Source organism: Mastomys coucha, unplaced genomic scaffold (assembly GCF_008632895.1).
Source record: "Mastomys coucha isolate ucsf_1 unplaced genomic scaffold, UCSF_Mcou_1 pScaffold23, whole genome shotgun sequence".
Classification (NCBI taxonomy): domain Eukaryota; kingdom Metazoa; phylum Chordata; class Mammalia; order Rodentia; family Muridae; genus Mastomys; species Mastomys coucha.
Window position 1 is genome coordinate 80,173,889 of NW_022196906.1, and position 12,661 is coordinate 80,186,549.

At 40.6% G+C, this 12,661-nt stretch overlaps 1 protein-coding gene across 1 annotated transcript in view; it reads right to left on the reverse strand.

Annotated features, from left to right (window-relative positions):
• Window positions 1-11,200: 11,200 nt before the first annotated feature.
• Window positions 11,201-12,661, reverse strand: part of Ibtk (inhibitor of Bruton tyrosine kinase) — a 69,512-nt gene continuing 68,051 nt past the window's right edge. The window contains exon 30 of the mRNA XM_031345716.1: window positions 11,201-11,249. Coding sequence (XP_031201576.1) covers window positions 11,201-11,249 — 49 coding nt within the window. The remainder of the gene's footprint in view (window positions 11,250-12,661) is intronic.

The window sequence follows — 12,661 nt, forward strand, 5'->3', positions numbered from 1 at the left end:
TGGAGGGGAAACTGGGAAAGGAGAAATTTACATGTAAATAAAGAAAATATCTAATAAAAATAAAAAAATTAAAAAAAAAGAAGCAAAATCAGTATTGGGACTATTACTATCCATATCTCAACTATAGACTCCAAAACTATTTTAAGAAATTAGAAAGCAAAGTTAAAGCAAGTCCCAGGAAGAGTTCCAGTTAGAAGCCCAGACATTAGCACTCTTTGCAATTGGTAAATGAGCATCTTGCTCACATTCATTATAGCCCACAGGCAAACCACATCGTTAACGTTTCCCATATGTCCTGGGTTTGCATGGTGACAATACTGCTGCGTACCACCGGTTTCTTTTTCAGTTCATCTAGAAATAGCCAAAGAGTTGGATGCTATTTCCAGCATGCCAGGAAGGATGCCTCAGATTCTGTGCTCACAAGAGTCTACAAGTGGAAGAGGGTTAGCACTGCATTTTTTTTAGGTCTAAAGGATCCCCCCTCTTGCTTTGCATCGGAGTTTAGAAAACACAGAAGACCAAGCTCAAGTTCCTACAACCTTTCCATAAGACAATCAGTGCCCGGGTCCCCAGGACCCCCCATCAGTGGTACCTCTGAAGAACTGAGAAGTCTTTGGTTCTTTTACATCCAAAGCAGAGGAGCCTTTAAATCATTGAGACTCCAGATGACTCAGGCCACATGGGCTCTTGAGTTTGAGCGGACTTTTGTGAAGCTGCTAAATCTTCTACGAACACTTCAATGAAATCTGTTTCTCACAGGATGTCTCAGTCTTGGACATACTATGTGATTCCCCTACCAAATGGAATCACCTATTTTTATAACTCCTGCTATGGGGTTGAGAGAGGGAAAAAGAGAGAGAAAGGAAGATATTTCCTTTAAGAAAAAAAAATATTCTCACAGAGGAAGCTATGGTGTATGAAAGCTAACATTGCTTCCACTTGGTAGTTTATGGAAGGTATCATAAAGTCATAAAGGAGGAAACTGGTTCTTGGTAGGAGATCCTGAAGTCCTACATCAGAGATCACTTTAAGTGTCAAAATGGCATCTTCTTAAACCACAGCATCAGTGCTTTGACATAATTAACATAGCAAAAAAAATCACACCCAGTCCTCGATACCAAACCAAAGAACTTTAGTGTTCCTGGGATTCTACTACGTTTTCTTCCAGTATTGCTGAAGCATGTCACCTCCTCAGACCCTTTTTGATGTAGGCCTTTCCATCTAAGGACACTTTCCTAAGAAGCCAAGCATTTGTTGAAACCTAGTGTGTGTGCATTCTGGTGAAGGCAAACTACTGTTTGGTGTTATGTATTACATTACCTTGCACTGAAAGGCATTCAGGGCACAAGATCAACTGCACAAAATTGTCTATGGAATGCAATCACCTCTATGACAATAACAAAGCTGGTGGTGTTACATTACCACACCAAAGGTTCCCACACTTCTCCATCCTAAGAACTAAACTGCTGATTGTAAGCAACCTGCTGGGTGGGTTTAATCAAGTAAAGGTTATCTCAATGAAGTCATGTTAACAAAGCAGTTCATTGCTCATCCGATTGTTAGACATTTTTTTTTTTAAGATTTACTTTATTAGTCGGGCAGTGGTGGTGCACGCCTTTAATCCCAGCACTTGGGAGACAGAGGCAGGCAAGATTTCTGAGTTCCAGACCAGCCTGGTCTACAGAGTGAGTTCCAGGACAGCCAGGGCTACTCAGAGAAACCCTTCCTCGAAAAAAAAAAAAAAAAAAATTTACTTTATTCTTACTTATATGTACATAGTCTGCTTGTGTGTGGATGTCTTTGGAAGCTAAATGAGGGCATCAAATCTCCTGGGGCTGGAGGTACCAGGCAGTCCATTGTGAGCCACCTTATGTGGATGATGGAAATCAAGCTCCAGGCTTCCTCAGAAGCAGCAAGCACTCTTAACCAATGAACACTTTCCCAAGACCTATAAAAGCTTTATTCAATGTTCAGAACAGCTTGATTGGGATTTCTTGTTGATTTCCAGAGTGCAAACAGAACTCATATGTTCTCTTTAGCTAAGACATGCTGTGGTTAGCAAAGCCTGACCATGCATACTGTCATTGAGCCCATCAATGCCAAGCAAAAAAAAAAACTAGACACCACTCTTAAATATATTCTCTTTCAAGTTAAAAACAAACAAACAACAATTATCTTTTCTACCAGTGTGGAAATTTCAGTTTTTCTGACAGCAACTTGCAGTGCTGGATCACTAGTTAGAAATTAAACTTGCTCCCTAAGCAGTGATCCTGGCAGGGGTCGGGGTGGGGCGCTGTGGGAGATGCCCGGATCCTGTGGGCTCTGTCTTCAAGACAGAGATGAACGGCTTACTGTAGGAGTGGCTTTCTTATGTGAGTGAGTGAGTTCTTTTCTGGCCCACCTACTCTGTCTTGTGATACCCTCCATTATTTTAAGCTCTAGCAGGAAAGCCTCAGCACAGGGCATTCCCAGGAGCCTGGGCTTCTCTGCCGGCAGGAACACGAGGTTGCTAAACTTCTGTTCTTTGTGCCCACTCTTGGGGATTCTATTATGGGAACTGAAATGGACTAAAGCAACCCTGATTCACTATGTGACTCATCAGAATCTTCCTCTGAAAATGATACTCATTAAAATCCTGGCCTTTTATAGTCATCGGTGTCATTGTTAAAATAGGTACAGCCATTGTGATATCTATGATCACAGAATTATATACTAACGGAAATGTTCATGAAATGAATGCCAAATTTAAGACTCCTAAATTCACCAACAAGTGAATTTCTTCTTAAATCTGCCCAGACTGTTGGCTTTTTTATTCATAGTGTCCAGTTTAACGAAGAGTGTGCACTTCAGCAGTTCCCACATCAACCTAACATGGTGCCATACTGTTTGTGCAGAAGCTAATGAATACTGCGAGGAAAATGACTGTCAATCAGAGTTTCATCTCCAGGAAGAACGTTAAGTGCCCCACAGCATTTGCACAGCCTGCATCTACTTACAAACTATCCCAATGGGTACTTTCTGGAAGAAGCAATGGGAATGCATGTTTCATCCATCTGAGGTGGACTTTACAGATGTAATCTCACCGTAGGGAAAAGAGGCAGCTGGAGAATTACAGGATTGTTTCAGGATAGGTTTGCAGAACAGAATTGACAGTCATAACTACTTAGTGGCTCTTGTCACTGTGACAGAGCGAGAATTCTCCATCTAGGTCCTGCTCGTGAATTCTCTTTCTCTCCCTCCTAGTCACAAGATAAAGACAGAAGTATTTGATGTATTTCCTTCTGTGGAAATACTTCACCTTGACATTCAAGCCATGCAAGAAAGGGGGGTTGGGTACTAGCTATTCTAATACTGAACTCAGAATAGATGTCTGAGTTCCAGCTATGTAGAATAATAAAGCGCGTGAGAGCGTGGTGTGGGCAGCTGCAGGGCCACAGAGCTGTTTCTATGTGAGTCCAAGGGAGAAAGGAAGGGACTCTGAATACGACAATCAACATTTGCTCTGGAGCTCACACTTAATGGAAAGTGAAGGTTCACTAGACACACTAGACAAACTTACTCTGCCACTAGTCTCCTGAATCTTGGGATACAGGAAGGGATGAAGACAAAAACAATTCACCCTGCTTTTAGTGTCTAAGAAAGGAAGGAAAGAGACACTTGGTTAGAAAGAATTTAAGTCCCACATTTAAGTACATTGGCATAGCTTGGGGTGGAGGGTTACTTGGGGATTGATTCAAAAGCTCTTGCTTCTTGCAAGAAAAAGCATGCATAGTGACCATGAAGCGCATTAACATTTAGCAACATCACACACACACACACACACACACACACACACACACACACACACACACGAAGACTTTACTCACCAGATATGGTTTGATTCCACCTAAATACACCTTTAAATTCTTAGTAAATCAGTAGCTTTGCCATATAAAGAAGTACAAAACTTTTCCGTGGCATCTTAACTGAAAGCATGTGGAAGAGATGAACCCGGCAACTTGCCACAAGCTAGTTACGTGGGAAGAGGGGACCACAACTAAGAAAATGTCTCCATGAGATTGACCGGCAGGCAGGTCTAGCTCATGTCAGCGATTAATGATATGAGAAAGCCTAGCCACTATGGGCAGTGTCAAGTGGCTCTGGGAGGTCTAAGAATGGTGGCTGACCATAAGCCTGAGAAGTAACCCAGTAGGCTGCACACTCTGCCATGGCTTCTGCTTCAGTTCCTGCCTCTAGGTTCCTACCACGAGTTGCTGCCTTATGTAACCTCAGTGACAGTGTAAAATGAAATAAACCTTTTCCTTCCCAAATTGCTTTTGGTCATGACTTTTATGGTCGCAATAGAAGCTGAAGACACTGCCTAAGGCCAAGTTCACTCATTTGCTCTTTAGAGTGGCCTTGGATTCAACACTGAGCTCTGCTGAGATTGCCCTTTGATATTTTCCATTAGTTCCCCTGCACAGTAAGTTCTCTGCCTACAGAAACAGGCATTAGTGGAGATGGGGCCTTGCGGTTCCTGCCAACTAATATCGAGAACGATTCCAGTCCCTGGTGCTCTCAACAAAATATATGCACAAGACATTCACTGGCTCTAGGATTCCAAGTTCTTAGTCTCGGCACTATGCTCTCAAAATCTGCAGGACTATGTAGCCCACAAACAAGGTGAATCGACAATCATTATTATTTCACTTATTTTTTAAAAACAACAAACTAAAGCTTTTAAGTTTGAAATAATTATAGTCTCACAGAAAGATGCAAAAATACTATATCCCCAAGCAACCATTGACTAACTTCCCTCAGCAGTAACGGGTACAGCTACAGCATGCCACAGATTCTATGCATAGCAGTTAAAAATCAAACCAGGGGGCCAGGCGGGTGGTGGCGCAGGCCTTTAATCCCAGCACTTGGGAGGCAGAGGCAGGCAGATTTCTGAGTTCGAGGCCAGCCTGGTCTACAGAGTGAGTTCCAGGACAGCCAGAGCTACATAGAGAAACCCTGTCTCAAAAAAAAAAAAACCAACCAACCAAACAAACAAATCAAACCAGGAAAAGTGTTATTAGTCTATTACTTGCTTTATTGTCTTCATCTTTAAGCCTACACTCATTTTAGAGGACTTTTATGTAGTATGTATTTCCATGCAACTACCTACACAAGAGAGACAGATAACCATTTCACCTCTTTTCTGTGGTTACTTTGTATTTTGATCTCAGCTGTAACTGACACCTGTCCCCTGGCAACTACTAATCTGCTATCCTCTACAATTTTATTTAGATAATATTGTATTTTAAAACACACACAGATACACATACACACACACACACAATATTCCTATTTCATATTTTGACTTTCTTTTTCAGCGGTCCTACAGCACTTGAGGTCTATCGAGGTTGGAGTCATGGGCCAACGGCTCATTTCTTTTTATTGCTTATGCATCAAAGCTTGCTGAGCAGCTGTTGCTACGCAGGGACTGTTGCCATCTCAGACATCATTCTTCTCCTGGAGCTACATAAGTAAACAGTAAGAAGGGCTGAAAACAATCCACCCACCATGCAAGGGATGTAGGTTGAGAGGAAGCTAGGGAGCTTCCAGTCCTTTCCTATCACAGCTAATCTAAGAACATCTGTGTACAAGTTTTGTGTCATGTATAAACTTTTTTCTCCTAGGAAAAATACTCAGGTGCAACTGCTGGTTCCTGGGGGCAGTTTTCCAGTTCCTGCTGTATCAGTTTTCATTCCCACCAGCAACTAAGAAACCCAGTTCTTCCAGGTACACTGCAACACTCGGTGTTTTCACTTGTTTTGTTGCTGTAGTCATTTGTTTTTTGATTGTAAGTTTCACATCATGAACCCCAAACCCACTCATCTTCTCATCCCTCCGTATCTGCCTTCTGCCACTGCAACCTCCAGCTCTCATTATTTCTTGGTTTAGTTAGCCACGGCAGTAGGTATGCAATGATTGCCATTGTGGTTTTGTTATTTTTCTACCAGCTAACGAACATGTTTTCATAAGCTTACCTGCCAACTCTACTCCCTCCTGTGGTGAGATAGCAGTTGTTTTTCCCCTATTTTGAAATCAGGATATTTTTATAGATTTGTTTTTTGTTGCTGCTGCTACTGGTGGGTGGTGCTGGGGTGTGTGTGTGTGTGTGTGTGTGTGTGTGTGTATTTAAGGCCTGTGGCATGTTGTTCATACTTAGAATGAAGCCTTTCACTGTCACAATTTTCTATTGTTTTCTTCCTTTTGGTTTTTAAGTAATTCTTTCACTGCCAGTTTCTCCCCTAGAAGAAATTAAGGACACATTTCCCAGTGCTTGATAAGGGAACTGGAAGAGTGCCTTCTGAAGCCACTGGGGACCTGCTAGACATGAAGCACATGTGAGCTCAGCAGTACTTTTATGAAAATTAAAGGGTAATCATGAACCAAGGCAAATTTGTATTTAATACAAACGAGACCAGACTGTTTTCTCTTACCCAGCAGCTGTGCTCTGTGCTATACCAGCCTGATGGTCTTCTAAGCTTGCTCTGCTGAAGAAATACAGCAGTGGCATTCGTAATCCCTGCTTCACTGACTACCATGCTCTTTATATAAATCAGCAGTATTTCATACTCTGGTCAAGTAGAAATTATTATTGTACATCAAAGGAATTCAAGGACTATCTCTCTGTCTCAGAAGTGACCCTTCCCTGGTCTTGTAAGTAAGTAGTAGCACAGACTGAAAAGGATTACCTACAACACCAAAGATTTGGCCTGGGGGGGGGGGGATCTAGGTAACTTCGGGTATTTTTCTATTACAGTGGAATCAAAGAACATCCACGTACAAATTGTGTGTTGAGTATAAACTTTTCTTTCTCTAGGAAAAATAACTCAAAATGCACCTGCTGGTCACACGAAACCCAGACCTTTAAGAGGCAGAAGTACTCCGGAAGTGGGAGTTTCTGATAAGCATCACGTGATGCAGACTCTGATGGTGTTTTGCTGAGGCAAAACCAGTGGACAGTCACCTGATGGTTGAAGAGAAGAGTATCAATAGGACTCAACGGACAGTGGCTGCACACTTGCAGAGCTAGCTCTGCAATGGTTTCACTGGTCTCAAGTCTTTCCTGATCTTCAGTTTGTTTCCTGGTTGCTCTCACTGATCCGTTCCTGCGGTTCGGAGGCCTGACTGTTTCTGCTGGATCATGCCACTACTGCTGCTTTGTGTTTGGGGTAGACTGACACTACGATACTGGACTGCCGGGATTCTGACAAGGGATACTGGAATCACCTCCAAAGAACTACTTCTAAACAGGTCCACATCCCCTTACCCTGTTTACCATCTTTTCCCCCCTACCTTTGGGCAGTGGGAGAGAAAGGGGGTAGAGGTGCAAAGCATTTGAAAAACCTTATTAAAAGTAGGTTTTTTTTTTTTTTTAAAAAAAATCTAAGCCTACATACTCCTAGTTTGACTAGTTTCACAGGTTCCATATATAACCCTAATGTCAGGGTGATCCAGAATAATCTCCCAGAGAGCTTTCCCCCAAAAAATATGCAAATAAAAGGGAAAAACTGCCGTGGCATTTTACAGGTCCCAAGCAACGTGAAAACAGAGATCTTTGTTCAACATAATAATCCCCAAATTAACTTAACCATGGGGCTTTTTAGATAAAATCAATATTCTTCATAATCAGCAGTCCATTTTAAGGAACGAGCCCTAACTACACAGAAATTGCTGCTTTAAAATGTTTGCTGTTTTTGTAAACTATTTCTGAATTGAAGGGCACTACAGTAGAATTCGTGAGAATTCAGTAATAAATGGTTTACTACATTAGTAGAACATGCTACTAATGAAAGAAACCCTAATCAAACTGTAATAATTATGCATGCAATCTAGTTACATATATGCATTTATATACAATTATTTACATATGTGATATATATTGCATAAAGTATATAGTTGCCTTTGAACTCTGAAGATCGTGGAGTCTGAAGGCAAATAATATTAAAGGGAACATAATATTAAAGGGAACAAGAAACCCTTAGTAATCCTGACTTTCCCTTTATATGTCTTACTGACCTGAAAAGTGAATGATACAAAAGTACAAAGAGAATATTTAACACCTACCTAGGATTTTGGTTTTCTTTAAGTCCTAGTGGCCTCCTTTACTCCAGTGTTTACTGCCTGCATAGCTTGAGGATACTCTGCTACTTTCTCCTAAGTCCAACTGTAGGCATCAGACCCAAACCCCTTTCCCCGTCCTTAGAATCTCACACTCTGTGGAATTTAAATAAAGACTTGACAGTGACAGCAATAATGAAAATTAGCTGAAGAGTACAGATATGGGCACACATCTCACTGGAACCACATGGTAAACCATTCTTTCCCTAAAAGTCCTCCATTTCTACTATGATTGGACAATGAATCATGACTCTGTTTTATAGCAACAGCATAAAGGACTGAGAATCCCTGAATGTTTCATGGATGTTTCTCTTTGAAGAAAAAGGAAAATTCACATTTTCTTTCCAATTTACTAATATTTCCATTTTGCTATTCTAAAAATAAAAGGAATCATAAGCTGCATGTTTCTTACTGGGTAAGTGTATCTCTAGTAATTTGTTTTAAACTTGTTTTCAAAATCCATACAGGACTTATTCAAAGAGAGGGACACACACCTTTGAGACAGATTTTTGTCTAAAATGTAAAATTAACAAAAACTCAATTGAAATAATAACTAAGAGCATCCTGTGATATTTTTAGCAGAACTGTTACTTCTCGTTTACAAAGTGCATTCAAAGGAGCCAGACATGCTGGTGAATGCTTGTAATCCCAGCACATGGGAGGCAGAATTCCAGATCTGTCAATCTACACAGTATACATAACCTGGATAGAGACCATGGCTAAAATAAACAAGAACCCAAAGGGCTGAGCTAAAGCATTTTAGTAGTGTCAGGCATATGTGGTTTTATGAAGGCGCTTTTCTATTTTCATATTTTTCTCATTTTTGTTTGTATTAGACATTGTGCTTTCTTCTCCTGATTATTATTATTAATTTTTTTTAGTTTGTTTTTGTTTTTGCTGCTATTAGTTTGTTTTTCAGAAGTAGTTCTTTTCAAGTTGCAGGTCCATGTCCCTGGGCTGTCCTTACACAGGAGTTAGAGACCACCACACTCAAGTCCCCAGCCTAGTTACAAAGATGATCAGGGGCACTGTTTTTGTTCTCAACCTGTGGGTCTCAACAACTGGAGTGGGGATCGGACCACCCTTTCACAGGGGTGGAAGATAGTAAGAAAACACAGAAGGTTACCTTATGATTCATAAGAGTCGCAAAATTAGTTATGAAGTAGCAATGGAAATAATTTTATGGTTGGGGGTCACCACAAAAGGAGCTATATTAAAGTTCGCAGCATTAGGAAAGTTGGAAACAACTACCTTAAAGTGAGCAACTGGCCAGTCAAGTGGACTTCATTAAGAAACTGAAAATGTTGGCATTTCTCTCTTGGTGTCCTCACATGATATTCCCATGCCACATACTTGATGGATCTTCTAAATCTGGGTGGAGTCAACAGGCTCAGGGCACACAGATCAGTCATAGGTCCAGTGCCCTGTGAATTGAGGTCTCTAAAGCTGTCCCTTACAGAACCAGCCTCTGTAGGCAGAAATAAAAAGCTAGACAACAGAACTCTAGAAGCTTCCTGCACATTGTCAGAAAACCGTACCCAATGTCCATCCACATATGGATGCATAATGAAATGTAGTATAACTACACAGCTATTAAGAAAAATGAAAATTATGAAATTCATAAATAGACAGACCTGGAAATAATCATTCCGAGTGAGGTTACCCATATCCAGAAAGATAAGCATCACATATTTTCTCTCACTTGTGGAATTTAGTTTTGAATCTTTAGATATACTTCTTTCATTTGGAATGGAATATACACAGAAGTCAGGAAATTATTAAGAAGTGGTGGGCAGGGGCTTCTAGGGGAGGGGAGATAGAATCTATTGGTATAAGAGGTCAAAGAAGGAATTAATTACAAAGGGGGAAGGGATACATTGGAGTGGGGGATGAGAGGACAGAGTAGAAGAGGGAAACCTGGAGGGAAAAGTAACACTGAAGACTTTCCCACCGTCGGAAGAAACCTCCTGCTGCAGAAGCTTTCTAGAGTGCATCTATACACATATCCAGAGTATTAAAATGGAGTTGTCCTATAACAAACAGTTCAAGAGTGTTCCTGCTAGACACAAGATGCTAGCAAATAAAAGGTCTAGTTCCAGGAAAGGGTTGCATTTTGGGAGGCTGTTGACTACTGAGAAGACAAAAGACTGAAGATGTGTCTTTTTTCAATTAGATGCTGCAGGACCTGCTTAGCTTGCAGTAAGAACATTAGGGAAAACCATCTTTAGACTTTAGCTGAAAAAGCCACCACAGAACAAGGAAAACAGGAGCCAGATGTGTTCGAGTCCCAGCACCCAAATGGCTGTTCAGAAACATCTGTAACTCCAGTTCCAGGGCTCTGACGGCCCCTCCTGGCCTTTGTGGGGAATGTACAGTGTACAGATAAAACACATTTACAAATAAGTTAAACACTGTAAAAAGGATGGTAACTGGATCCTGAGTCCAAAAGTTTGAGTTTGTTTTAAAGGACAGAGAGCACAGTAAACACAGTAGGAACAATAAGAGAAACATAGGAAAGATTAAGTAGACGACATGGATGAGACGTAATAGATGTTGGAGGACCACCAAGTGTGTGGGATACAATAAACAATGAGGAAAGGGTTAGGCGTGACCCACAGGTTCAAAGAAAGAAGGGGAATAGGAGGGTCTCACTTCAACACTAGTCAACAACTGGCCAGGAACCAGAGAAAACAGCTCCGAAAACGCACAGGTGGATAACACATGTAGAACAAGACAGTGGCTTTGATATAGGCACACGGCACAGCTTGGCATGACCTTAAGAAAGGACTCCTGGACCTCAATATGACTCTGATCACTGCTTCCAACTTCTCCTTGGAAGGTGGCTCTACTTTTTCCTGAAAACACCTCTATATTAACAAACCTGAAGTGTCTGGACTATAAGCTTTTTATTCCTATATATAAAAGTACTCTTTTATATTTCTTTTTCTTGGTAAACTGTTATAGATAAATGACAGTCTCAAAGACACAGCCTGTTGTAGTTGAAGAGGAACCATACTACAAAGAGAGAAGATGACATTCTTATTGGTCACTTTCTGGACTTCACTTTCTTCTGTATAGAAAGGGCTTCTTTATATCTACAATTTTAAGAAACAGACATCCACCTCAGTCAATCATTCACATATATATAATGTCTCTCACCATGTCCTTCAAAAGAGCTACAGACAAGCTGCCCGCCCATGGCTGGCCTTCACACCAGGTTATTGTTCCCACATAAAGCAGGATTTTCCAAAAGGACATGCTTTTAAAATTTAGAGACTTAATTAGTCAATAAATGCTATGCTGTCAACAAATTCACTTGGCTTGACATGAAGTTTTCCTGGTTTCACATCTTAACACAGCATCCCCTTTCTAGACTCAAGTTCTGGCCTTGTCTAGGTGAGCCTTAAAGGGCCTCACCATCCTAGCGATCACACAAGTTGATGGCTCACAGATTTCCTTCACTTCTATTGGTTTTCTTGAAACTATGCAGCTAGAGATGGACAGGTGACTACAGGAAGAAGGTACTGTTAGGGAAAACTTCCATCATCCTCCTGGGTTTTCAAGCTGTCACCTTCATGGACTCATTCATGAAAAACTAGAGTTCACAGTGGGGCTTATCTTTCACTTTTCTCACAGAAGCATTTTTTCCCATATGAAATTTTGTACAGTAGCTCACTACATAAAATAGACCATACAGGACAAGCAGTCTGGTCATGGTTTATAAAGGAAGGACAAGAGCCCCAAGCTGTCAGCTCCAGCTCACACTCCTGTCGTCCTGAGCGTACTTCACAGGCAGAACGGAGGACAAGAAGAAAACTGCCATTTACAATGTCTTCAGAGTATCAACTCTTCCGACAAGCCAAAGACTTCAGAAAGCTTTACTGACATCACAAAGACACTGTAAAATTCATTTTTTTCAAATTACTCAAATATATAGAATATAAAATTTTACATTCTATAAATGGAATTTTTACCAGAGTAATAATATACAACTATCAGTGTGGCAGATTAGGGGAAATAGTTATGGATAGCTAGAAATTCTTTCCTCCAGGTGTCAAGTGCTATACATGAACTCAAACACACATTTGAAATGAAGTGGATCGACATTACTTTTATTGCACATTTGCTTACATGTTTGCTGCTTGTGGGTGGAACTGAACTGAAACACTGAGTTAGTTACTTTCAACCAACTTCCCATCAGCTCAAGTCAAGCTGCCAACCTATCTAGGGATTCTTTCCCAGAGCTTAAACATTAACTTTCTCATTTGGTCTACAGACTGAAGCACACATTTTAAAATTGTTTTTTCCTTTAATTTTAAACATTCAAAACCAAACCAAACAGTATACTATAAAGAAAATCGTCAAAATTTCCGTGTATACATACAATCCAGGCTCACAGAAATTCTGACTACACAGACTAAAAAGTAACTATAAACAATCACTCTGGTAAAGTATTCAGTAATCTTATGCTTGTTTTAGAAAGACTTAACACCTTAAGAAACTCATT